The 24015-nt window shown below is 42.4% G+C and overlaps 1 protein-coding gene across 1 annotated transcript in view; it reads left to right on the top strand.

Annotated features, from left to right (window-relative positions):
* The window catches only part of lhx4 (LIM homeobox 4), an 84008-nt gene that overhangs the window by 53505 nt on the left and 6488 nt on the right, over positions 1–24015 (top strand). The window contains exons 3-4 of the mRNA XM_072274751.1: positions 16775–16977; positions 23713–23870. Of these exons, the coding sequence (XP_072130852.1) occupies positions 16775–16977; positions 23713–23870 (361 nt within the window). The remainder of the gene's footprint in view (positions 1–16774; positions 16978–23712; positions 23871–24015) is intronic.

Genomic DNA, 24015 nt, shown 5'->3' with positions numbered 1-24015 from the left:
TTCTATATTAACCTACCAACCGGTATGTCTTTGGACTGTGGAAGGAAACCAGAGCTCCCAGAAGAATTCCATGGAGTCATGGGAGGATGTACAACCTCCTTGCGGACCGTAGCGGGAATTGAACCTGGGATGCTGGTACTGTAAAGCATGGTGCTAACCACTATGCAACTATGCCAGTATTTCAGGTCAAAGCCCTAATACAGATTTTTGACCCAAAATATCAACTATTTCCTTACCTCAAATGATGCTGCCTGACCCACTGATTTCCTACATCAGATTGTTATTCCTGAATATTATGCTATGGTTGAATGGAGAGCAATTTTTTTGAAGCCTAAAGCATTCCAAATCAAGAATAAAAACCGTTCTCTCAGCATTATTTGAACACTTCATTGAATCTGGTTCTGACAGATTTTGATTCTGAAGACAAAGTAGACTGTACAAAATTAAGCAGCAGTGTCTGTGCTGAATTTGTCAAGCTTAAGGAAGCTGGTATCTATTTTACTAATATATGGTGTAGAGGAATTTTGCAAAGTCAGTGTGTTCTTTTTATGTTTGTGGTCAAGGATTGATTTGGTTGGGAGTGTTAGTGAATGGACGAGCCAAATAGAAGAATTGTTATTTTTTGTTTAGAATCACTGTAGTGTAAGATTCAGCATCCTATTTTGTCAATTCATTAAAGACACAGAAAGCACAATTTGATTTGCATGTAGATACAGCTGAGCAATCAAGGATGTATTTTGGCATCCGTTAGTCTCGTGAGACCATGGATTTGTGCCTTGGAAGGTTTCCAGGGTGCAGGCCTGGGCAAGGTTGTATGGAAGACCAGCAGTTGCCCATGCTGCAAGTCTCTCCTCTCCATGCCACCGATGTTGTCCAAGGGAAGGGCACTAGGGCCGATACAGCTTGGTACCGGTGTCGTCACAGAGCAATGTGTGGTTAAGTGCCTTGCTCAAGGACACAACACACTGCCTCAGCTGAGGCTCGAACTAGCAACCTTCAGATCACTAGACCGACGCCTTAACCACTTGGCCACGCACCAACTAAAGGATGTATGGTCAGTCCTTAAAAACCTTTAAGTCTTAACCATAAGGATGTTCCACATACTAATTTCACTTCAACCCTTATTGCTACAGGTTTACTCCAAAAACCTCTGCTCTAAGAATAACCATCTCTGAGACCTATACGTGCCACTCACCTTTTCCCAACTAACTCCTAAGGACAATTATTTTTCCTCCCCATGTTCTATTCACAGTAGCTCCTTTAGATCAGGCATTCTCTCTCAAACAAGAGGACCCACACCTAATCAAAGTGCCCATTGAAGGTATCTAACTTTCTTCACCTGAGAAACACACACAAAGTGCTGGAGGAACTCAGCAGGCTAGGCAGCATCTGTGGAAAAAAGTACAGTCGACGTTCCGGGCCGAGACCCTTCAGCAGGAGTAAGTTGATGTTTCTGGCTGAGACCCATCAGCAGATCCTTCAGTCCTGCTGAAGGGTCTTGGACTGAAACGTCGATCGTACAGTATTCTTTTCCACAGATGCCTGGCCTGCTGAGTTCCTTCAGCATCTTGGTGTGTTGCTTGGATTTCCAGCATCTGCAAATTTTGTCTCCTTTGTTTCTTCATCTGAGAGATCTTTTCCTCAACACCCTTATATATTCTATTATTTTTAATTTATGCTTAAATCATGCTGATTTTGTCCTCTTGTAATACGTGTTCAAAATTAGAAAGTAAATGTAATATATTAGCATCATTTGTCCTTCTCAAACTTACAGTAAACCCAACAGTATTTAAATAAAGGATTTGCATTAATATGGGACCTCCTAACTTTCAGAACTTCCAAAGTGCTTTAGTGTATATTACTATTATAATGTAGAAGGCATCATCCTTCTAAATGTTGTTCTGCTTTGCACGAACAGTCCCATTATTCCTCTGCATTTAATACCATTCTTTTCAGGGTATGTCCAATAATTATCTCTCATGTTGCTTCTGATTTGCAGCCCCTCTTCTCCCTCTCTCAAAAACTCTTAATCTTCGCACAGCTAGAAATGGATCTGATCTCCAGTGGAATGATTAGTATGTGGCACATCTGAAAGAATGAATATTGCAGAAATTGGGTTTATTGGTAAAAACATATTTTAATTAATTGTAGATGCAGCCAGTGACTCAATGGTGAATTATGGAATGTTAAACTTACAGATATCAAACACCCTTGATTTGAAACTAAAGTTGACTGACAGAAGTTGTCTTACTCATTGAGTCCCTCATGCTGACTTCAATTCAGGTCACCTTCTCCAACAGTACCGCCTGATACTCACCCTTTGATTTCATCTCTCTGTCCCACCACTAATAGAAGACCTTAAATATTCTTTGGTTCCACTCCTTTGAAATCTATCCTTCATCAAACTTCCGTTCCTTTGAAAGGCTCCTAAAGCCCACTTCTTGATGATTTTGCGAATTCCTCCATTAGGGCTTATTGTCTGTTCCATTTTATCTAATCTATTATAAAGCATCTTCTTTTCTCCACTTAGCAGTTCTTATTTTAATCAGATTACTCCTATGACTATACACTGACCTTAGTGGAATATTGAAGTAGTAATTCTACATGGCAATGAATGGTGTTATTTTGTATTGTTGTTTGTCCTTGGTTCAGGACAGGCTGAACTGAATGGTTGAAGTGTTAACACACTACCTTGACTTACTGGCATTGTTAAAAAAATCATGTTTCTTAGTCAGAGGGGAATTGTGATGGGATAAAACAAACAGCCAGTTTATGGACACAAATAATTGCAAGATTCAAACAAAGTTCCAGAATGTTTCAACGATAAATGAAGAAGTTACAACATATTTGATCAACCAGGCTATCAGAACATATTTCATATATTCATGGAGACACAAGAAACCACAGATGCTACTGGAAGAACTCAGGTTTTTGATGCAAGGTCTTAAACTGTGATGGAATTGGGTTTACTGACCGTGAAGTTCTAAACTCAAGCGAAGATCGTAAGCTCTATTGGATATAAATGGCCATGAGTATTCTCACTAAGGAGAGGTTACACTGCAGCCATCTACACTTCAAAGGCTAGGTTACTTCCCTGTTGATCCTGCACAGTGAGTTTAGCTACCAATACCCACGGTGGAGCAGTGGGTATCCCCTCCCTACCAAGGAGGAGATACTTCTAGCTATCAAAGTACATTAAACACAGTTTTTATTTATTTTTAATTATTCACATTTAAATTTACATAAATGTATTAAAACTCATTAAAAACTCACAGAAGTTTTCTATCTTATAAAAGATTTCTCAATTACAAATGATTTCTAAAACATAAAGTATTTCCAAAACACAGATACAATTCCTATAAACTAAAAAGGTACCAATGAGTTACAAATAAACAAGTCATCTGTTGCAGAAAACGAAGGCAGAGGAATGCACCCTGATTTTCTGTCAATCGCCTTGATTTTCCTTGACCATTCCAAACAAGCCTGATTGCTCGATTACATGTATACTTTTGGAAATAATTCTGAAAATGTGCAGTTTGTATGATTGATGTTGGGTTGAGTTGTTCGCTGATCTTGACAGTTACTTGCAAATGTTTCATCACCGTACGAGGAGACATCATCAAAGCTCTGTTAACAGTGGTGTGTCCTCTGAAAGCTTGGCATTTATATACTCATCAGTTGACTGATTGGTCATCATTACAGAAACTCAATTGTGATGTGGAGAGGAAATCTCATTGCTGATTGGTTGCAGGTGTTGTGGTCTGGAATTTGGCCCGTATTGGCTCATAAATAGGATCGAGGTCTACGTCACAATTGAGTTTCTGTAATGATGACCAATCAGCTGATGATTATATAAAGACCAAGTATTTGGAGAACACACCACAATTAATAGCACACTGATGATGCCTCCTCGGATGGTGAGGAAATGTTTGCAAGTAGATCACCAAGATCAGGGAACAACTCAATCCAATCATTTATACTATTTTTTGCCAGTTGCGTGACTTCACACATATGTGATTTTTTTCAGGGACCTTTTCACAGAAATGATCTAAAAGCTTCTGGGGACAGATATTGTCAAGCTTGCACAGGCAGACACTTCCCAGTCTCCACCAAGCTAAGGACTCATGTCCCACTTGTTTCCAACTCATCACCTGCAGCCAATTTAAACCCAGCTCTCGTATAGTCCTTGTTCACCCATTGAGCCAGTCAGCCTCAACCAGTTGCTCCTAGCCTTCAGTTACTTTGTTGCCTGTGTTGTTTGGTATCTGCTCTCTCTCATTTTGAAGCCCCTCATGGCTTGTGATTTTTACAATCTATTATTAATGTTGTTGTTCATTGCTGAATCATCTCCACTACTCTCCTGTTGGGTCAAGCCTCTGCTACATTCCCTAGCAGGATAGATGAACCACCGATTGACCCAGAAGAGTTTGTTTGCCTAAAAGTTGCCTGTCGACACGAGCACACAATCCAGAAGCAGCAGGAAACTGTTGACAATCTGCTTGTCACTCTTGTCTCAATACAGCAACCCGGCACCAGTCACCCTCCTCCCACGGAACCCGATTCCAGTGCCTGAACACTTCGATGCATCCCCAACCCAAAGCTGCAACTTTGTGTCCCAATGTGTCTGCACTACAAGCTCCAGCCATCTCTGTACTCTACAAACCAAGCCAAGATTGCCTCTCTCTTGACTGAGTGAACGTTGACACTGGCCGTGCTAACTGGGACAATAAAACCACCATTTGCAATAAATATGAGGAATTCACCTCTGAGATGCATTGGGCTTTTGAGCACCTGGGAAGTGGAAAGAGGCAATGAATTGGAATCTTAGCATGTGTCGAAGCTCACACTGGTGTTGGATTACACGGTGGAATTCCAGACCCTCACGGCAGAGTGCAGCTGGAATGTGGGAGTGCTGCTGACCCATTACCATCTTGTGTGGTTACTGAGGAGCAATTGATCACCCACACATCAAATATCCACTGTGTCTGGCAAACAGCACCACCAGGGAGAGATGAGGGGCCTTCTAACTTGTAAACTCCCCTCAGTCCCTCATTCCAGCACCATAGCCTAACTCACTCTTTCTGATCTCCCTCACCAACCCTCCCCATGATTGTTTCTTCTCCTCTCTTCTCCTAAGACCTAAGTCATAATGACTACATCACCAAAGCACTACAATATGGCTCCATTCAACCATCCCAGTCCTGAGCCGGTGCAGGATTCTTCTTTGTCAAAAAGAAAGATGCATCGACTCCAGTGAACACACTGACACAGGGGGGCTATGGTGAAACTGTCGAGCCATTTTCCAGGACCCCATTAATGAGCCCCTCTAAGACCTGCTACATAGGTACATGTTTGCATACCTTGATGACATCCTCATCTTCTCCAAGGACCCCCAGGACCATGACTGTCACACGTGTTCATTCTTCAGCATCTCCTCGAAAATCAACGGTACTGCAAGTTATTGAAATGCCAGTTCCATCCACACCCTGGCCATTTCCTTTCTGGGTTACGTTCTTGCACCCCAAGGCCTAACTGTGGACCTAGGGAAAATGAGTGACATCGTTGAATGGCACTTTTTGGGCTTCACCTTCTACTGTCATTTCAATAGGAATCATAGCCAAATCACTGCTCCTCATACCTCCCTCAGTGAATCACCTATCTCACAGATTACCTGGTCTGCTGCTGTGGACTGCACTTTCGAGGAGCTCAAGAGAGTCTTCACCACCGCTCACATACTCTGCCATCTGAACCCCTCTGGATCTTTTGTGGTAGCGGTGCATGTATTTGACATGGGTGCCAGGGCCATCCTTTCCCAGTAAGGACACGATGGAAGGACACACCTTTGTGCCTTCTTCTCATGTACATTCAACTCTACACAATGCCATTATGAAGTAGGAGACAAGGAGCTGATGCGAGAAACCAAACCTTTCCTGATCTGGACTGACCACCAGAACCTCATATCTTTTCAACTGATATGCTAATTCAACCCACATCAGGCTCGCTGAGCTCTTTTCTTCGAGCAATTCAACTTCACCATCTCCTCACGATCTGAATTCAAGGACACTAAGGTGGATGCCCTGTCACAACAGTTCAACCCAGTTGAAATGGAGAATGACCTTCAGATCATCATTCCATCTTTGCAGATCCTTGCCGCAATCATCTGGGACCTTGAGAACCAGATCCACCAGGCCCTACAACATAAGCCTACGCCGGCCGACACACCTGACAACAGCATGTGCATGCCGGCAGCCATGGGCTCTGTGACACTCCAATGGGCTCACCCCTCTCCAGCCACCTCGGTGCACGATGGACTCTGGATTTTCTGTGACACTGCTGCTGGTGGCCCACCATGATCACTGATGTACGTACATCAGTTTGTTGCTGCATGCCTTCACTGTACCCAATCCATTTCCTCCAACAGTGGCCCTTTGAGTTTTTGCAGCCCCTACCAGTCCCTCATCGCCTGTGGTCCCATATTTTCATGGACTTCTTCAGGGATTTTGCCACCTTCCGATGAGGGCACAGTGATCATAACAGTGACGGACTAGTTCTCCAAGGAGGCAACTTTGTTGCCTTCCCAAACTCCATCAGCCACTGAGATCTGGTTTTCCAACAGCTAATTCGCCTCCACAGTTTCCCTCAGGATATTGTGTCTGAAAATTCGTCTCCCACTTCTGGTGAGCCTTCTGCTTCCTCTGTCCTCTGGCTATCATCTGTAGGCCAATGGTCAGTCAGAAAGAGCCAATCAGCAAGTGGAGAAGTTCCTTTGATGCTTTGCCATCTCTTACCATTCCACATGGAAGAAGAATCCGCCCTGGGCCAAGCTGTCGCACAATCTATACATCTCCTCTGCTGTGGGTATGTCAGCCTTTGAAATGTATCATGGCTACCAATCCCTGTTGTTCTCCATAGAGGAGCCAACGGTGGATGGTCCATCCATGAGGGCCCTGGTTTGCCACTGCTAGAATGCTCGGAAGAGGGCACAGAAGGCCATCCTCGCAGCCAGTCTTGCTGGCAGCACCAAGCCAGGCAAATCTGGCTCGGGAACCATGTCTGGTTGTCCACTAGAGATCTGCCCTTGTGCACCAACTCCCACAGGCTCTCATGCTGGTTCACTGATCCCTTTCAGACTACCCATCACATCAATCCAGTCACCTACCGTCCCTCAGGATCATACTTCCTGCCTCAAGCCCATTGCCTTTGGACCATTCAACTCACCTGAGCCTACACCTCCAGAACCTCGGATGGTGGTAGGTGGTGCTATGTTCACAGTTCGCTAGTTGATGACCTCACATCACCGTGGATGGGATATGCAGTAGGGAAAGGGTATTACCCAGAGGAGAGGTCATAGGTGCCGTCAAATTTTATTTTAGATCTATCTCTCATTGAGGAGTTCCACTGGACCCATCCAGATCACCCTGGGCGATTGGGTACTGGCTGTAGGAGGAGGGAGCCTGTGAGGCTTGCGTGTGCAGGCACGTCCGAGTCTCCACTCAGCTAACAGGAGTAACTTGCCACTCCTTTCCAACTCATCACCTGCAGCCTATTTAAACCCAGCTCGCATCCACAGTCCTTGTTCCTCCATTGAAACAGTCAGTCTCAACAAGTTGGTTCTGGCCTTCAGTTACCTTGTAGTCTGTGGTGTTTAGTATCTGTTCTCCCTTGTTTTGCAGCCTGTCATGGAGTGTTATCGTTTATTGCTGAATCATCTCCGCTGTTCTGCTTTTAGGTCAGGTCTCCTCTACATTCCCTGACAGATATTGCACACACCCAAAATTATTGTTGCGAAGTTGGCTCTCTAAGCACACAAAGCTTCCTACTATTGATAGGTCAGCTATTGATAAATGATAGTATCGATCTGGTCTGCAAGCTTCCATGAACTAAATATCTTAGCCAGTGTTATCTGGTTTGATACAGACCAATTAGCATAACCCCATTGTTTTACACTGCATCTCCCAAGCAATTAACCCTATGCTATGCCAGCAGTCTATGTTCTATAGACGGTGTCATTTGTTTGCAAACCTGTCCTTTTAATTTCACAGATTGCTACTTGCAATTTATATCAAGAACTGAAGATTGGATCCCATTTACAACAATAAGTTGAAAAAGGAATATTGGTTGGAAGTTCAACTCACTCAAAAACAACTTTTTGACCTCTAGAAGGGCCAGCTGCTGTTGGAAAGTTGAGCTTGGCAAAAAGGCACCCCCACCACACCCACCCAGCCCTGGACCGTTTTCCTCCACAAATGCTACTTGACCCATTGAATTGTTCCAGCAGGTTATTTTTTTCCTTTCTATATTCATGTGGTCTTCACAGAAAACTATCACTTATTATCCATCCCTGATATAAATATGTGCTCTGAAGGACTGATCTGAGAAATACAGTGACTCCTAAAGGAAATTGCATCAGATGTGGTTTGTGAGAATATTTCTTCTGTACTGATTGAGGTTAGGGGCCATGTGCACAAGACTTCCTTCTGAAAAGACTGAGACTAAGGTTGTTTATACAATGCTTTCCTCTAAAGCCACTAAGATTAGGATGACATGAACAATTCTTTCCTATGAAGGGATTAAGAGCAAGGCTGTTTTATTCCCATTCGGGAATTTTGGTTAATATGGGAAACCAGTTTAGTAAATTCTCAAGTGAATGCATCTGGGGGTTTCTGATGCATACTTCATTGACTCTTGTATAAACAGTAGATCTGTGAAATAGAACAAATGTAGAATATTAGGATCACTTACATGTTAGAGTGGAAAGAAAAAAAAATGAGTAGCAGTTGAACTACTTTAAGAATACAGTAATTAGTATTAGTGGCTGTCCAACAAAGTTAAGATACTATGCTTACTCATATAACCATCTAATTACAAGGTTGACTGTTGCCAGAAATAGTTAGCCCAATGGTTTACTCTGATGGTCTATTGTCTGGGGGATTGAGAGTATGTGAAAAGGTGGCTGGGGAGGAGGAAGATAAAAAAGAACCAAGGGATAAAAGTAACATTTGAGTTATACTATAAGGGTCAGTTTAAAATTCAACGTCTGCAGATGTGGATGTATTAAAGATTAGCTGAGTGGCCTAATTCTGCTCCTATATCTTATGGTCTTATGGTCTTATTCTTGCTATAAAGTCTACATAAGCCAGACGTTCCTTTTACGTAGGTCGGAAAGGAGAGCAGGTTATTCATCCAGTATTTATGATATTATCAAAGTTCAAAGCATATGTATTATCAAAGTACATATATGTCATCATAACAGAACTGATTTATTTTCTTGCAGGAATACTCAATAAATCTGTAATAGAATAATGACCATAACAGAATTGATGAAAATCAGGAGTGAGATTTGACTGATTATTATCACCTCACTCCCTATCCCTACCACTCACTTCTCAATTATTCTCCCTAACCTCATCTGTCAATTATCTTCCCTAAGCTCACTATCAATCACTACCTCTACCCCTTGCCTGTCCGTCACTCTCTCCTCGCAACTACCCAAAAAATGTTGTGAGGCTCGCAACCCCCCCGGTTAAAAGCATTGAAGTTAGCACAGAATAAAAATGAAGCCTATAGTCTTCCTGATTAACATGGTTGATTTTCTTTGAATTTTCATAAGGGCCTCCATCTGTCCAGCTCTTAAGCTCTGAAATTTGCATCTAAGCCTTTCTGTTCCTTTCTCCTACTCTTGAGTGCTTTTTGCAACCAACCATTTTGACCAATACCTGCATGATCACTTTGTGGTGGCTTATTGTCAAATCCTGTTGTTTTATCATTCATGTAAGGCATGCTGAGACATTTTACTAAGTTTAAGGCGCTATGTAAATATTTGTTTCTGTTGAGATGGATTTAATCGCTAAATCAATGGGACAATTAAAAGGTCATATAGAGTGCATAGTATTCAATCAGAGAAGACCACCCTCTTCTCCCTCAATATCCATTCTCATGCTTCTGTATTTAATTGCAATTTGAGGCGGGGGCTGGGGGAGTGCTGTGGTGTGGTAGGTGAGTGTTTGCATTTGGACACAAAATTTCACATGATGAGAGTGGAGAAAACTTTGTCAGTCATGCTGGATACACATAGCTGTGGTGTTTACATGTGTTTTGCACTATCCCATACTAACTGCTCTTTCTAAATAAAATGGCACTGCTTTTGCTGAGAGATGTTGGTGTAGTGTTTTTCCCCCCTTTAAGCAATAGACTGATATCTGTGAATCACCTCCAACCTATGAGTTGGCACAATGTTGGTAAGAAGTACTTTCTCATTTACAATTGAAAAGCAAAAGTGTACAGATGCCGAAAATCTGAAATAAAGACAAAAATGATGGAAAGCCTACAAAGCAACGTCTATGGAAATGGGAACAGTAAGCATTTTGGATCAATGACCTTGCATCAGAACTGAGTCAAAATATTGATTCAGCTTCCATCCCCACAGATATTGCCTGACCTGTTTGGTGTTTCAGGATTTTCACTTTTCTCTGTAAACTCCTCTCCACGAACTTGAGCTGTCTATTCCTTCATAGGAATATCATATGTAACCTCTGAGAATATTGAGGAACAATGATTAAGGGCCATTGGAACCAACAAGCTTTTCCTTTTCATAGGTACCCACCAGTTTAACTTTTGCCTGACCCTGTAATCTCCCCACAGAAATAATCCAAACATCTATTGAATCCAATTTTTCATGATCCATAACAAGGATATTTCCCACTTTGGGCCCTCAGCACGGCAGACATCTGACCAGATTCATTTCCAAAGCATTGACAGAAAATGAATCTTTGCATCTTTCAGTCAAGATAAGCTGATACATTCAAATGTGGCTTTTCCTCGGAGCCAGTGAAATAAAAAAGCTTGCTCCCTGGGACTTACTTGTTTTTTCACTGCACTGCCTGAGCAGCTCAGCACTAATGAGGCAAAAGCAACCTGCAGTCTGCAAGTCCGTGCCAGCTTTCCTACATTAATAGCAATTTTTCACTTGTTTCTTTGGCAGAGAAGGGCTGAATGCTGCATTAATGTTACCTACTGCTGCAATATTTTTGTCTGCGCTTTTTCCTGAGATATTCTGCATGGCATGTGGGTAATTCTTGTTGTGTCAGTTGCTTTTCTATCTGACAGCAAGACTGAAATCAGAAAATGCTAGAGATACTGTACACCATAGGGCAGGCAGCATCTCTGAACAGAGAGGAAAAGATTCAATGACCTTTCTTTATCCACAGATGCTATCTAACTGCCAAACCTTTCCAGCAGCCTCTGTGTTTTTTTAATTTCAGATTTCTAGTATCTGCAGTACTTTGCTTTGGGGAGGGTGGGCCTGGTGATTCTGAAAGTGAATTAGAACGTTGAGTGGTTTGTGTCCTGTTCTGGTGAAAGAAATCTTTCCCATGTAAAGCACAGCAAATATTTAATGATGAACATAATTTAAATTTGTTTCCAATGCAAGTGGATCACCAGTGCGGTGGGGGTTAGTGATGGTCACATTCATTTTGATACACCATCCCAGCCCATGCTGACTTGCTTTCACCTCCTCTAACCTTTGGAGGATTAAGCTGAATCCGGTATAGATGATAAACCGTCCCCTGGAATGCCCCAGCAAACATTCAGATCAGGATTTGACTCAAGATAATTAGTCAAAGTCTACAGTGCAGTGACAGCTATCTGGGTTTTATAACAAAATAAATCTCTTCCTTCTGTGTTCTGTTCTGCCAAGCGCACTGAATCCAGGAAAACTCCAGGCTCCATCTGTGGTGAGATGCTGGAACTGACCTTAGTAGCCCTGGTCCTGATGTTAATCATCAATCATATTTGCAATGGACAGGGATTGGACTGGTGAAATTAACGATTGGCTGGTTTGTGTCAGTAGAAGATTAGATGGTGGTGGCGGCAGTGTATTTTGCCATGAGATAAACAAGTTAGGATAAGGTTAAGGTAACAGAATGCAATGCTTCTATGAAAGCTTAATCAAGTCTTAATGCTTTAAGAGTCACGGAGTTAGTCTATCTTCAGCAACTTCAGCACACCTTGTCCATACTCACCATATATTTCTCCCATTTACAAGCACTTGGTCCATAGCTGCCTAAGCCTTGGTGATTCAAATTTTTGACAAAATGAGGGATGACACAGTAGCATTGTGGTTACCACAACACTTTACAGGACAATCGACTCGGGTTCAATTCCCTCTATTGCCTTTAAGTGGTTTGTACATTCTCCCTGTTTCCTCCTGTTGCTCTGGTTTCTTCCCACAATCCAAAGATGTACTGGCTGGCTGGTTAATTGGTCATTGTAATTTATCCCATGATTAGGCTAGGATTAAATCAGGAGTTGCTGGGTGGCGTGGCTCGAAGGGCTGAAAAGGCCCATTCTGAGTTGTATCAATAAATTTAAAAAATAAATGCATATATACATACATCGATACGCATATAGATAGATAAATTAAATTAATAAAATTAAAATATTTCTTAAATGTAGTGGGAATACCTGCCTCCGTCACTGACTCAGGCAGTGTGTTCCATAATCCATCCATCGTGCACATGAAAAGGTTCTGTCACAACTCTTCCCCAAACCTTATACTCTGCACTTTAAACCCACGCCTTCCAGTATTAAACGTTTCGGCCATGGGGAAAAGTTTTTTAGGGTTTATCTCTGTCTCTCGTAATTTTGCATTGCTCGATCAGGATCCTCTCAGCCTCAGTCCAACTCATACAGACCGGTTCAAACGCCTTAGGATATGTATGTAGCTAAGGAGCCTAAGACTTCAGTGCAGTACTGTATTTGCCAATGTGCAGCAGAGAGCAGGTTTGAAAATCTGGTGGGAGTAAAGGACATTGGGATAAGTGAGGTTGGGGTTCCATGGGAGGTGTGTGGGACAGGAGGCACAGAAGGGTCAGGAGGGTTCGCACGAGTGCAGACACATTCAGCCCCGAGACACCAGGCAAGGACATTTGATTCCAAACAATTGATATATTGATCATTACAGAATGTCTCCCTGATGTTTCCTATTCCCTCCCCTTTTCCCAACCATGATTCCCCTCTCTTTGCCCCCTTCCCACTCTAAATCCACAATACAGTCACATATCAGAATCAGGTTTTTCATCACTAATATGTCACAAAATTTGTATCTTCTGGCGGAAGTATATATATGAAGAAACATGAAAAAATTCTGACTCAAACCAAAATTTAAAAGGGGACTTGGACAGGGATCAGAGCTATCCTTTATAGATATTAGCAAGAATTTCCCCAAAGTTTTCCTGAAACATGATGTAGATTTTTCTTTAGTCCTGTAGTCTGCATTATCAGTGATCCAGAAAACCAATACAGCAGGATGTACTGTTGTGTGGGTAAGAACTTTGTGTCCTTCTGGTCTTGTATCACACACATTTATGTCTGTGTTTGTGGAGCCCTGGTCTCTCTGCCCTCCACTATCTGAAGCAATACAATGGAAAATTGCGTTAGGCAATCTCAATCCAGTCCCTGGTGGAAATATGTTCAAAATAATTTAGAAAAGACAACTCCATTTTGACAGAGATTAGTACTTACCCATGACCTTGCTATAAATGTCGACAAAGATTGCTGATGTTAAAAACGAAATGTCATGTGCTAACAATGAGTGATGCAGTCCTGTGTGTAGAATTGAACTAATTGGTTGAGACAGAGCAAAGAAGGCCTCAGTCTGGGCTTGGCCCGAGCTTAACAAGTGTATGATCAGAGCGTGTGGTAAAGAGGGTTCTGAGGCTGCAGTCCAGGAATAAAACAGTGTCAATATGTTCTCCATACCCCGCCACTATAACCGGCACATTGGGCATTTTCAAAGGAAGAATAGAATAAAAATGTTCTAACTATTCAGGTTGTCAGAAAATGGAGTGGTTTTCTATCGCCATAGAAGTGATAAATATGTTGAATCCTTACTTGTCCAGGCTCCTGCTGAATACACTGAGAACATCGAATATTTAAGGTTCCCAAACTCAGAAGGAAACTCAACATATAAAAAGTTCCGTGTTGGATCTGTGGCACTCTTCCCAGTAAGATGTGCCACTGGAATGGTACCCTGTCTGGGAACGGGGTGGGGAGGGTAAAAATGGGTCCTGAGCTTATTGGGGTAATGGTCTGAGGTTGAGTCAATTGCTCCATTTAGATTATTTATTTATTGGGGATACAGCACAGAATAGGCCTTTCTGGTCTTTTGAGACACGTTGCCCAGTAACCCTGGTTTAACCCTAGCCAAAACAGGGAACAATTTACAATGACCAATTAACCTACCAATCAGTATGTCTTTGGAGTGTGGGAGGAAACCAGAGCTCCTGGAGGAAACCCACGCACTCACAGGGAGAACGTACAGAGTCCTTACAAGCAGTAGTGGGAATTGAACCCAGGTCGCTGGTACTGTAAAGCGTTGAGCTAACCACCGTGCTACCATATTGCACTGAGCAGCTTCCTTGACGAACATTGCCCCTGAAGAGCTGGGAACTTTTATATTCAATGGGTTGGAGGGATCTCTTGCCTCAACCCCTCTGAGAAAAGCCACCCATGCAGTTTGGTGCAGGGCAGGTTACTTGGCTCTCCTGATGATGGGCATGGTAGAGGGGAGCATTCCCAGTGTCATTGGAAATGGTCCCAATGGGTGAGGTCTCGACACAGTAACTGAGTGGCACAGGTATTGGCTCCTATGGCAACCCTGTGTCTGAATCTGCCCAACTTTAACATTTACTGTTAGCTGCCACCACTATATTAACCATGTGGTATCAGTGATTGAATTATCTCTCCCTCTGTAGAAGTTCATTATCACTTTCCTTAGCAGTGCTAATTTTCCTCTTTTGACTCTCAATAATTTGAAAAGAATTTTGGAACAAAAAATCCTGAAATACCGAACTGATTTGTATTTGTTGTATCCTAAAGTTGGGGGGTGGGGGGAAATGCATTTTAAAAGCTAAAGTACTGTGGTGCTTGAAATTGCGTAATTCCACCTGAAGTGGCACAGTGGTAACCCAGTAGAAGCCCTTCCTTACAGCTCCAGCAGTCCATGTTGGATTCTTACCTCAGGTACCGCCCATGTGGAGATGGCACATCGGCCCTGTGACAGGTGAGTTTCCTACAGGTGCTCCAATTTCCCCCCACCTGCCAAGAATGTGTGGCTTAGTTGTTTTATTTGTTGCTGTAATTTTCCCCCAGTCAGCGAGTGGTCAAATTTGGCGTGTTGAGATTTGATGATAAGAAAGTGGGGAGAATGAAATGGGTTAGGGTCAGATCAGTACAGAAATGGCTTGGTGTACTGATGGGCCTGTTTCCATGTTGTACTTCTTTCTGACAATGACTCCATAGCATGTCAACTGCTTTGATTGGAATCTCTCGATGGTGCTAATTATTGCGATAGGACAAAGAGGGAAGAATGGCACAGTCGCATGGTGGTTGGCATAACAGGTGACCCAGGTTCAATCCCCACTGCTGTCTGTAAGGAGTTTGCAGGATTTCCCCATGACCGCATGAGTTTCCTCTGGGTGCTCCGGTTTCCTTCTACAATCCATAGACAAACCAGTTGGTAGGTTAATTGGTCATTGTAAGTTGTCCCATGATTAGGCTAGGGTTAAATTGAGAGATTACTGGACGTCACTGCTCAAAGTGCCAGTAAGGCCTATTCTCTGCTGTATCTCAATAAATTTTAAAAAATTAAAAATGGAATATGTATCTCAGCTGAAATAAATAGCTTTAGCAGGCAGTGAGTAAGAAACAGGGTTTTTTTTTTGAGTTCACACCCACTTCGTTGCTGTCTTGCCCAGTGTTTTTAACAGGCTGAAGGAGAGCATTCGTCCAGTTATCCAAGTGAATGCCTGAACCCTTAACTCCATCAGAAATTCGTGTCTCCTTGCACTCCGAGTACATGAATAAGTTCCCAGTTCTGTCTTGCATGAGAAAGATCACACCTCTGATGGTGCAGCCATCACTTCATTCAGCACGGGAAAGACAGGCAGATGTAGTTCTATAGCAGCCCTCGAATCCACGGCCTTGTGCCACTGGTGAGATTTCTGTCCACTTAGTCACAGCTGACACAAGAGCAATGCCTCTTGAGGGCAATGCAAAAACGCAGCCGGTAAACGAGTTTTGTCATCGATGATGGATTCGCTTGAATGTGGATCTTTCAGTGAGGCTAGGAACTTGGCCCTAGAGTGCTGAAATTTATAACGTGCTGCACTGTTTCTTCATTATGGATAGCCTTCTCATCAGTCAACCTTAAGCCATTCACTCAGGAATATTATAATAATCTTTCAAACTTGGAACGATGATGTGATGAGTAAACACATTTGTGGATGGCATGCAGCCAAAAACATCCTGCATTAAAAGAAGGGATGGCTTGCATTCAGTGATAGTTCTTCAAGTTCTGATGGCACCTGCTTGATTCATTCACCCGCCCCCATTAAGCTTCAATTCTGCTGTTTGGCGTTAAATGGTGTCAGCGGCAGCTTGCTACACAGCCTCTTTACCTCTGGGTCAATGGGTTAAGGGCTCAGTCCCTCTCTAAACATACAAGTCTGTAGCCCCGGCTAACGTTATACTGCAAACAGAGGAAGTGAATTAGCACGAGATCCCCGTCTGCCCACCCTGGCCGATTTAAAACTCCCACCCCTTTGGAGAGGACATACTGTTGTGTGTCTTCCGGAACTTGGAGAGTTTTAGAGAGCCACAAGTAAATCTGCCTTTGCCTATCATGGAGCAAAGGAACAATGTTGTGTTCATGTTGAGTAACCCTGTAAAGTAAATGTGCCTTGTCACTCTGTTGCACTCTCATTCATTGCAGACGATTTGGGACAAAATGTGCGGCCTGTCAGCAGGGCATCCCCCCGACCCAGGTGGTGAGGAAAGCACAGGACTTTGTCTACCACCTTCACTGCTTCTCCTGCATCATGTGTAACCGGCAGCTGGCCACTGGCGATGAGTTCTATCTGATGGAAGACAGCCGGCTGGTGTGCAAGGAGGACTATGAGACAGCCAAACAGAATGGTAAGCACTTTGCTCACAAGGTGAGGCAACGATTACATCGCACCTTCATTATCCACTATGGTGTACTGTTTAACTTGGCTTATCAACAGAATTTTTCTGCTCAAAGTCAAAGTTGATATTGAGGATTGTCATGTACACAGTTACATGTGAGCACACTAAAACAGGGCAGTGCAGTAGCGTAGTAGTTAGCATACAGTACCAGTGACCTAGGTTCAATTCCCGCCGCTGCCTGTAAGGCGTTTGTACATCCTCCCCGTGACTGCGTGGGTTTCCTCAGGGTGCTCTGGTTTCTCCCACTTTCCAGAGGCATACTGGTTGGTATAATTTGTCATTGTAAATTGTTCCGTAATTAGGCCAGGGTTAAATCAGGGGTTGCTAGGCAGCATGGCTCAACGGACTGGAAAGGCCTACTCTGTGCTGTATCTCAACAAATAAATAGATCGATAGATAGAAATCTTACTTGCAGCAGCATCACTGGCACATAGCAACAGGCAAGCAGCATTAACAAGAAAAATGGGAATTAAACACAAATTATCTACAATTTCTTTTACAAGAAAGAACACGATTAGAACAACAAAGGTCCATCATCGTGTAAAGTGATCAAGGAGGTTATAGATTTGCTATACCGAGTAAGGTTGTGTGCCTTGGTTCAAGAGCCAATTGTCTGAAGGGAAGGGGAAGTCCCTGAACCTGGTGATGAGAGAATTCAGGCTTCTGCACTTCCTGCCTGATGGTTGCTGTGAGAAGATGGCATGGTGAGAACCTTTGATATTTGATGTGGCTTCTTTGAGGCAGTGCCTCGTGTAGATATACCGAAGGCGGAGAACGGATGTGCTAAGTCCACTACTCTCAGCAACTTACGTTCCTGCACATGTAAATTGCCATATCAGACAATGATGCAACCGGTGAGCATACGTTCAACAGTACATCTGCAGAAATTTATCAGTGTGTGGTCACTTGCCAAACCTCCTTAACTTTCTTAGAAAGTAAAGATGCTGGCATGCCTTCCTTGTGATTGGTTCTACATGCTCTAAGATTTAAATGCTTAAAAACATTTTACATTAAAATGTCTTGCAAAAACCTTTAGAAGTTTAGAAGCCTCCATGCATTTACTTTAACAGGGATGTGGCATATCGTTGACCTGTACCACACCCGCTGTGATCTTCCACTAAGTATGTTCTGATCATAATTATTGCTGTGCTTATACAAACTGACAGGTTCATCTCAGCCATTCAGCCCTCAGTGACCGAGAGTCTACACAGTAGGCAAAACAGTCATCCTTGAACCAGGCAGCTCAGGAATGCTCCTGAAAAGTGGCTGGAAACCTGAGGTTCTGCTTGAAAAGATGCTGAGGCTGAAGAGAAACTGAAATTTTCAGAACAGATTTGAAATGATCTTGTAAGCAAGGATATCAAGAGATAGAACCAAGATAGTCACATAGGATTAAGAATCACATGATCTAACTGAACATGGAGACCAGCTCAGGGGTTCAATTGCATATTCTTTCTTTTCAAGACATAGAAAGATGTAGCACAGCTACAGGCTCTTCAACCCATCAAGTCCATGTGACCATTAACCTTGCATTTAAACTAATCCTATCCGAGCTGAATTTAGCCCCCCCACATTCATATCCAATCTCACAAGATTAAATCTCCCAAGAAGAAGTTTACAGTGCCAATTAACCTACTTTTGGGATGTCAGAGGAAACTATAGCTCCCAGAGGAAGCACACATGGGAAAACGTGCAAACTCCACACAGATAGCACCAGAGAACGTAAACATAAGAACATAAGAAATAGGAGCAGGAGTAGGCCATTCAGCCCATCAAGCCTGCCCCACCATTCAATAAGATCATGGCTGATCTGTCTGTAAACTCAGCTCCATCTACCTGCCTTTTCCCCATAACCCTTAATTCCCTTACTATGTAAAAAACTATCTAACTGTATCTTAAATATATTTAGCGAAGAAGCCTCAACTGCTTCCCTGGGCAGAGAATTCCACAGATTCACCATTCTCTGGAAAAAATAGTTTCTCCTCATCTCCGTCCTAAATCTCTTCCCCTGAATCTTGAGGCAATGTTCCCTAGTTCTAGTCTCACCTCCCAAAGGTCAGAATTGAACTTGGTTTGCTGGAAACATCAGTTCTACAGACAGAACCTCTATGCCGCCTTTTTATACAGTGCTGGAGCCAATTTGGAAATTTGCAGTGGCAACTGTGCTGCTCCTTTAATTGAACAGGGCTCCATCCAGAAGCTGCTGGCTGTTTGCATAGTGGAGGTGACTGTGGGCAGAGGAGAGGTCTGCACACAGATCACCCTGTTGTCAGGCTTTAAAGGAGGGAAGCAAAGGAACTACAAAAGCTAAGTGAAATTCTGTCAGCATGACAAGAATGAGATGCAGATGAGTTGATTGTTCTGGTCATTTTTATACATCATGCTTCTCCAGTCACAGCCTTGTTACTGAAATGTTCACATCTAATGTCTTTCGCTGACCTGTAGTCCACTGATCGACTAATATTAATGAGATTAATGACAATTACTAATAACCTGTTGTGCAGATAGTTATTAATAGGTCCCCGGAGCAGGTGTTGTGCACTGAGTAATATCACAACACCAAATACAAATGTGCATTACATCACCTGAGCCAATCAATCAGATGGCAAGGATGCCACAATTTATGGTTACCCAGCAATCCTTTCTGTCAGCCTTGTAATGAATTAACTCCTTCACTCATGCAAGAGAGCGGCACTGAATATTTGAACCTATGAGGGCAGCGCCGGATGTCCTACCAGAGTATAACACCAACTGGGCATTAGTTGCATTGGAACTGAAGTTTTGGAATTACGTTTTTGTCAATTTACAAAGGGGCAGGAAAGAGATAGAGAGAGAGAGAGAGAGAGAATAAAATCTAACCACTCCATAGCACAGTGCCAAATTTTATTAGGAATTCAACACTAGCTCTGAAAACATTTGATTGATCCACTAATAGTTAAACTTCACTGATCAATTTAGGGATACTTTATTGATCAGTGAATGACTCAATTTCCTTTCAGATGCAAATGGAGCACAGGACCGAGCTATCTGTATTGGTTAACAAGTGTTAGCAGATGAAAAGCATATGGAAGTTATAGAAATAATTCAGACTTAGCACTGGGCTGTCAAATGCCTTTACTTACAGGCTAGTCCATTTACAATTCTTTCAGGCTACTGACAGATTAAATGCAGACATGTCTGAAGTATAAAATCAGGTGCCTGCAAATAACCAGACCATTTTCAGCAGCAATTGCCCCACCGTGAGTTCCACATTAGACTCTTGAATGTTTTCCTTGTCCTGAAATAATATCATTTGCTTAAATTGAAGGCTTAGTAAGCCATCAAGAAACATGAATTGTAAGATAATAGAATCAAAATTCATCTACACTGACTACTGCCTTCCTTGAAGTTCCATTATACAAAGGAAATGCATTTTTAGCCAATGATAACACTTACTGTCTATCAGTTAGTCCACAACATCTGGAGCTATAAAATCTCCTGAGGTAGAAAGCCTTAACATCCATAGATCCAAAGCCACCAGTCTATCCTGAGGTTCCACACTCTATCCAAATACATTAATTCCTAAAGGAAATCTCCAATTTTTAACTTTAATTTGGATTTGACCATTTATAGCACCATGTCTTTAATCTGGGCAGAAATATGATAAATTTTCATTATCTCTCGTCAATACAGTCTAAAGTATAGAATTGTAGATGTGAAGTAAGTGTTCATGAGCACAATTGTATATTCTTTTAAAAATTCAGTAAAGCAGCTTATATATCAAGTAATTTTTATTTTGCTTTGCTAAGGTATTTTCACCTCTGCATTAACTTATTTGTTCAAAACAGAATGTGGTCATTAAATCTATCCTAGTCAATGTTATTGACCAGTGTTGGCAGAAGTGCAACAGATTGTGATAGAGCACATTATTCCAGTCCTACCTCAGAATCGTCTAATCATCATCACTTTAATACCTAAAATCAAATGTGTGTTTTTGGAAAGAAAATCTAACCCACAGAACCCAACTTTTGAGGGGATTATGAGTCGGGAATTGGCTAGATCTTAAGAATAAAGGGGTACCTTAAATACTTAGCTCCAAGGAATTGCCTTTGTTGCTCTCAGTTGTATAGTGGAGGGCAGGCAGCACCTCACGGACATTAAAACAACAGTGTATCAGTTGCTTAGAAAGGTGAGTATCAGACAGAGAAAGAATAAATGGATAGAGTAAAAGTAAAGATAAAAAGTAGAAGTAAATTTTATTATCAGAGTACAGACATGTCACCACATACAACCCTAAGATTCATTTTCTTGTGGGCATACTCATCAATTCTATAGAATAGTAACTATAACAGGATCAATGAAAGATTATCCAGAGTGCAGAAGACGATAAACTCTGCAAAGGCAAATATACATAAATAGTAATAATAACAAAACCATGAAATAACAAGATAAAATGTCCTTAAAATGAGATCGTTGATTGTGGAACATAACAATGGATTGGTAAGTGAGCATAGCTCTCCCCTTTTGTTCAAGAGCCTGATGGTTGAGGGGTAGTTAGCTGGTGGTGCAAGTCCTAAAGCTCTTGTACCTTCTGTCTGATGGTAGCAGCGAGAAAACGGCATGGCCTGGGTGGTGAGAATCTGTGTTGATGGATGCTGCTTTCCTATGGCAGTGTTTCATGTAGGTGGGCTCAGTGGTTGGGAGGGTTTTGCTCGTGATATACTAGACTGAATCCATTACCTTTTATAGGATTTTCCATTGAAGGACATTGGTTTTTCCATACCAGGCTGTGATACAGTCAGTCACTACACTTTCCACTACACATCTAATGAAGTTTGTCGAAATTTTTGACGTCATGCCAAATCTCTACAGACTCCTAAGAAAGTAGAGGCACTGTCATGCTCTCTTCGCAATTATACTTGTTTTGAATCAACCTCTGTATCTTCAGCCTCTGTTGTGAATGAGTTGTGAGACCCAGGTTTAACACTGACCTGTAACACTGGAGCACTTGCCACATATCTTTGCCATAAAAGTTTGATGGCAATAACACACAGCCAGAAAACTGATATGTCCAGCAAACATCATACTCTTCCAGTTTCTTCAGGCTGTTTAAGCATGTGTTTGAAGTTTGCAGCAGTGTAGGTCTATGACAATGTGGAACAGGATATTTGAAAGTCAGAAGTTCTAAGTGTTAAATGAGTGGCAAAGGGCGTGTTAAGTTGGGGTGTGTCAGTAGGTGTTACATGACATCTAAATATGAGACCTCTAACATTGACCACATGAGTGGATCCGTTCCAAGGGACTTGATACTTGGCACTGTCTATTGCTGTAAGGTCATCATGAGGCTGTGTCTGGAGGACCTCCTGGTTTGTATAAAGTACCTCTCCTTTCTTCTCCTGCTTTGAATATTGTGAACCATATCTGAAAAATATAGCAGCCTTCCCTGCCTCGATATATGCCATTCTTCAGTGTTTCCTCAGACAGTTTCGCTTGCTGCATGACTGCCAGCCACTGGCATCTCAGCATTATGTTTGTGCAAGTTAGCCTAAGCATTGCAGACATTAGAGAGTGCAGATGCTGGAATCTGGAGAAAGGCACAAAACTCAGCAGATCGGACAGCATCTATGGAGGTAGAAATAGGCAGTCGATATTTCAGGTCGGGAACCTTCGTCTGGACTGGAGAAGTTCAGATGAAGAGTGTCAGACCAAAACATCGACTATCCATTTACCTTTATAGATGCTGCCTGACCTTCTGAGTTCTTGCATGTCTTTGTGTGTTGATTAAGTATGTATATACAACTTGCTATAGCTAGTTGCATGACAATAGTCTCTGGCAATGCATCCAGCCAGCGAAGAAATGGGGGCACTGATTATATGTGGATATAATTTAAATGAGAAAGCAACACATTTCACGACGTATGCCAGTGATAATAAACCCGATTCTGATTCTGAAAACCACAGAGCTGATGTGCTGCCTATAATGGATGTAAGTTCTAAGTGAATTGTCAAGATTCAAAATTCAAGTTTATTTGTTATGTGTACATTGAAACATACAGTGAAATGCATTGTTTGCTTTAACAACCAACACACCTGAGAGTGTGCGTGACGCCACACATTACGGCATCAACATAACATGCCCACAATGCTCAGAAAAACAACAGACAATATAAGGAGCAACTAAACAACAACAGCAAGCCAAGCCCTTTTCTTCCCTCTCACCCATGCACTTACACAGTCCTGTAATTCCAGGACAGGCCTCTAGGGGACTCAGAGTTGGGCCTGTGGACATTGGGCTTCACCTTCCCCAGTGGACTCACAGAGATTCACAGACTCGGCTCAGGCCAATGAACCTCAATTTCCGAACTTCCGATTGACCCTCGACCCCCGGCCTGCGATCCCAGGATCATGACAATCATTGATTAGGCCTCGAATTCCGTATTTGCTGATGATTGGACCCTGAACACTAGGACTATATCATTTGTAAACCCCATACTAGTGTTCCGGGACCATCTGAGGTAAATCCCCCTCGCCCCATGGACTGAATTGTTACTTTTCCAAGAAACTGGTTGAGACAACTTATACTTTGACTTTGCACGTCCTTATACATACGTTATAATATAAAACATGTACTTTGTTTGCACTGACTTTATCACACGTTAGAGCTTGTCATTTTAATATCTACTCCAAAACTGTTGTCTTACATAGATGCTGATGCAGAGGCTGGAGCAAAGAGACCACGGACTACAATTACAGCTAAGCAATTGGAAACACTGAAAAATGCATACAAAACCTCTCCAAAGCCAGCTCGCCATGTGCGGGAACAGCTCTCTTCAGAGACGGGGCTTGACATGAGGGTTGTGCAGGTAAGTGGAGAAGCCAATTTTCCGGGCATGCATCTTGCTTGGTTTTGCTTGACCACCACCATCACTTATGCAGAGCACATTAGTATTCACACCATTCCCTCACTAGTGGTCAAAGCAGTTTACAGCTGCTTGTTTGCAGAAGAAA

Source organism: Mobula birostris, chromosome 12 (genome assembly GCF_030028105.1).
Source record: "Mobula birostris isolate sMobBir1 chromosome 12, sMobBir1.hap1, whole genome shotgun sequence".
Lineage (NCBI taxonomy): Eukaryota > Metazoa > Chordata > Chondrichthyes > Myliobatiformes > Myliobatidae > Mobula > Mobula birostris.
Note: the sequence above shows the minus strand (reverse complement) of the source record. Positions and strands in the feature narration are given on the sequence as shown.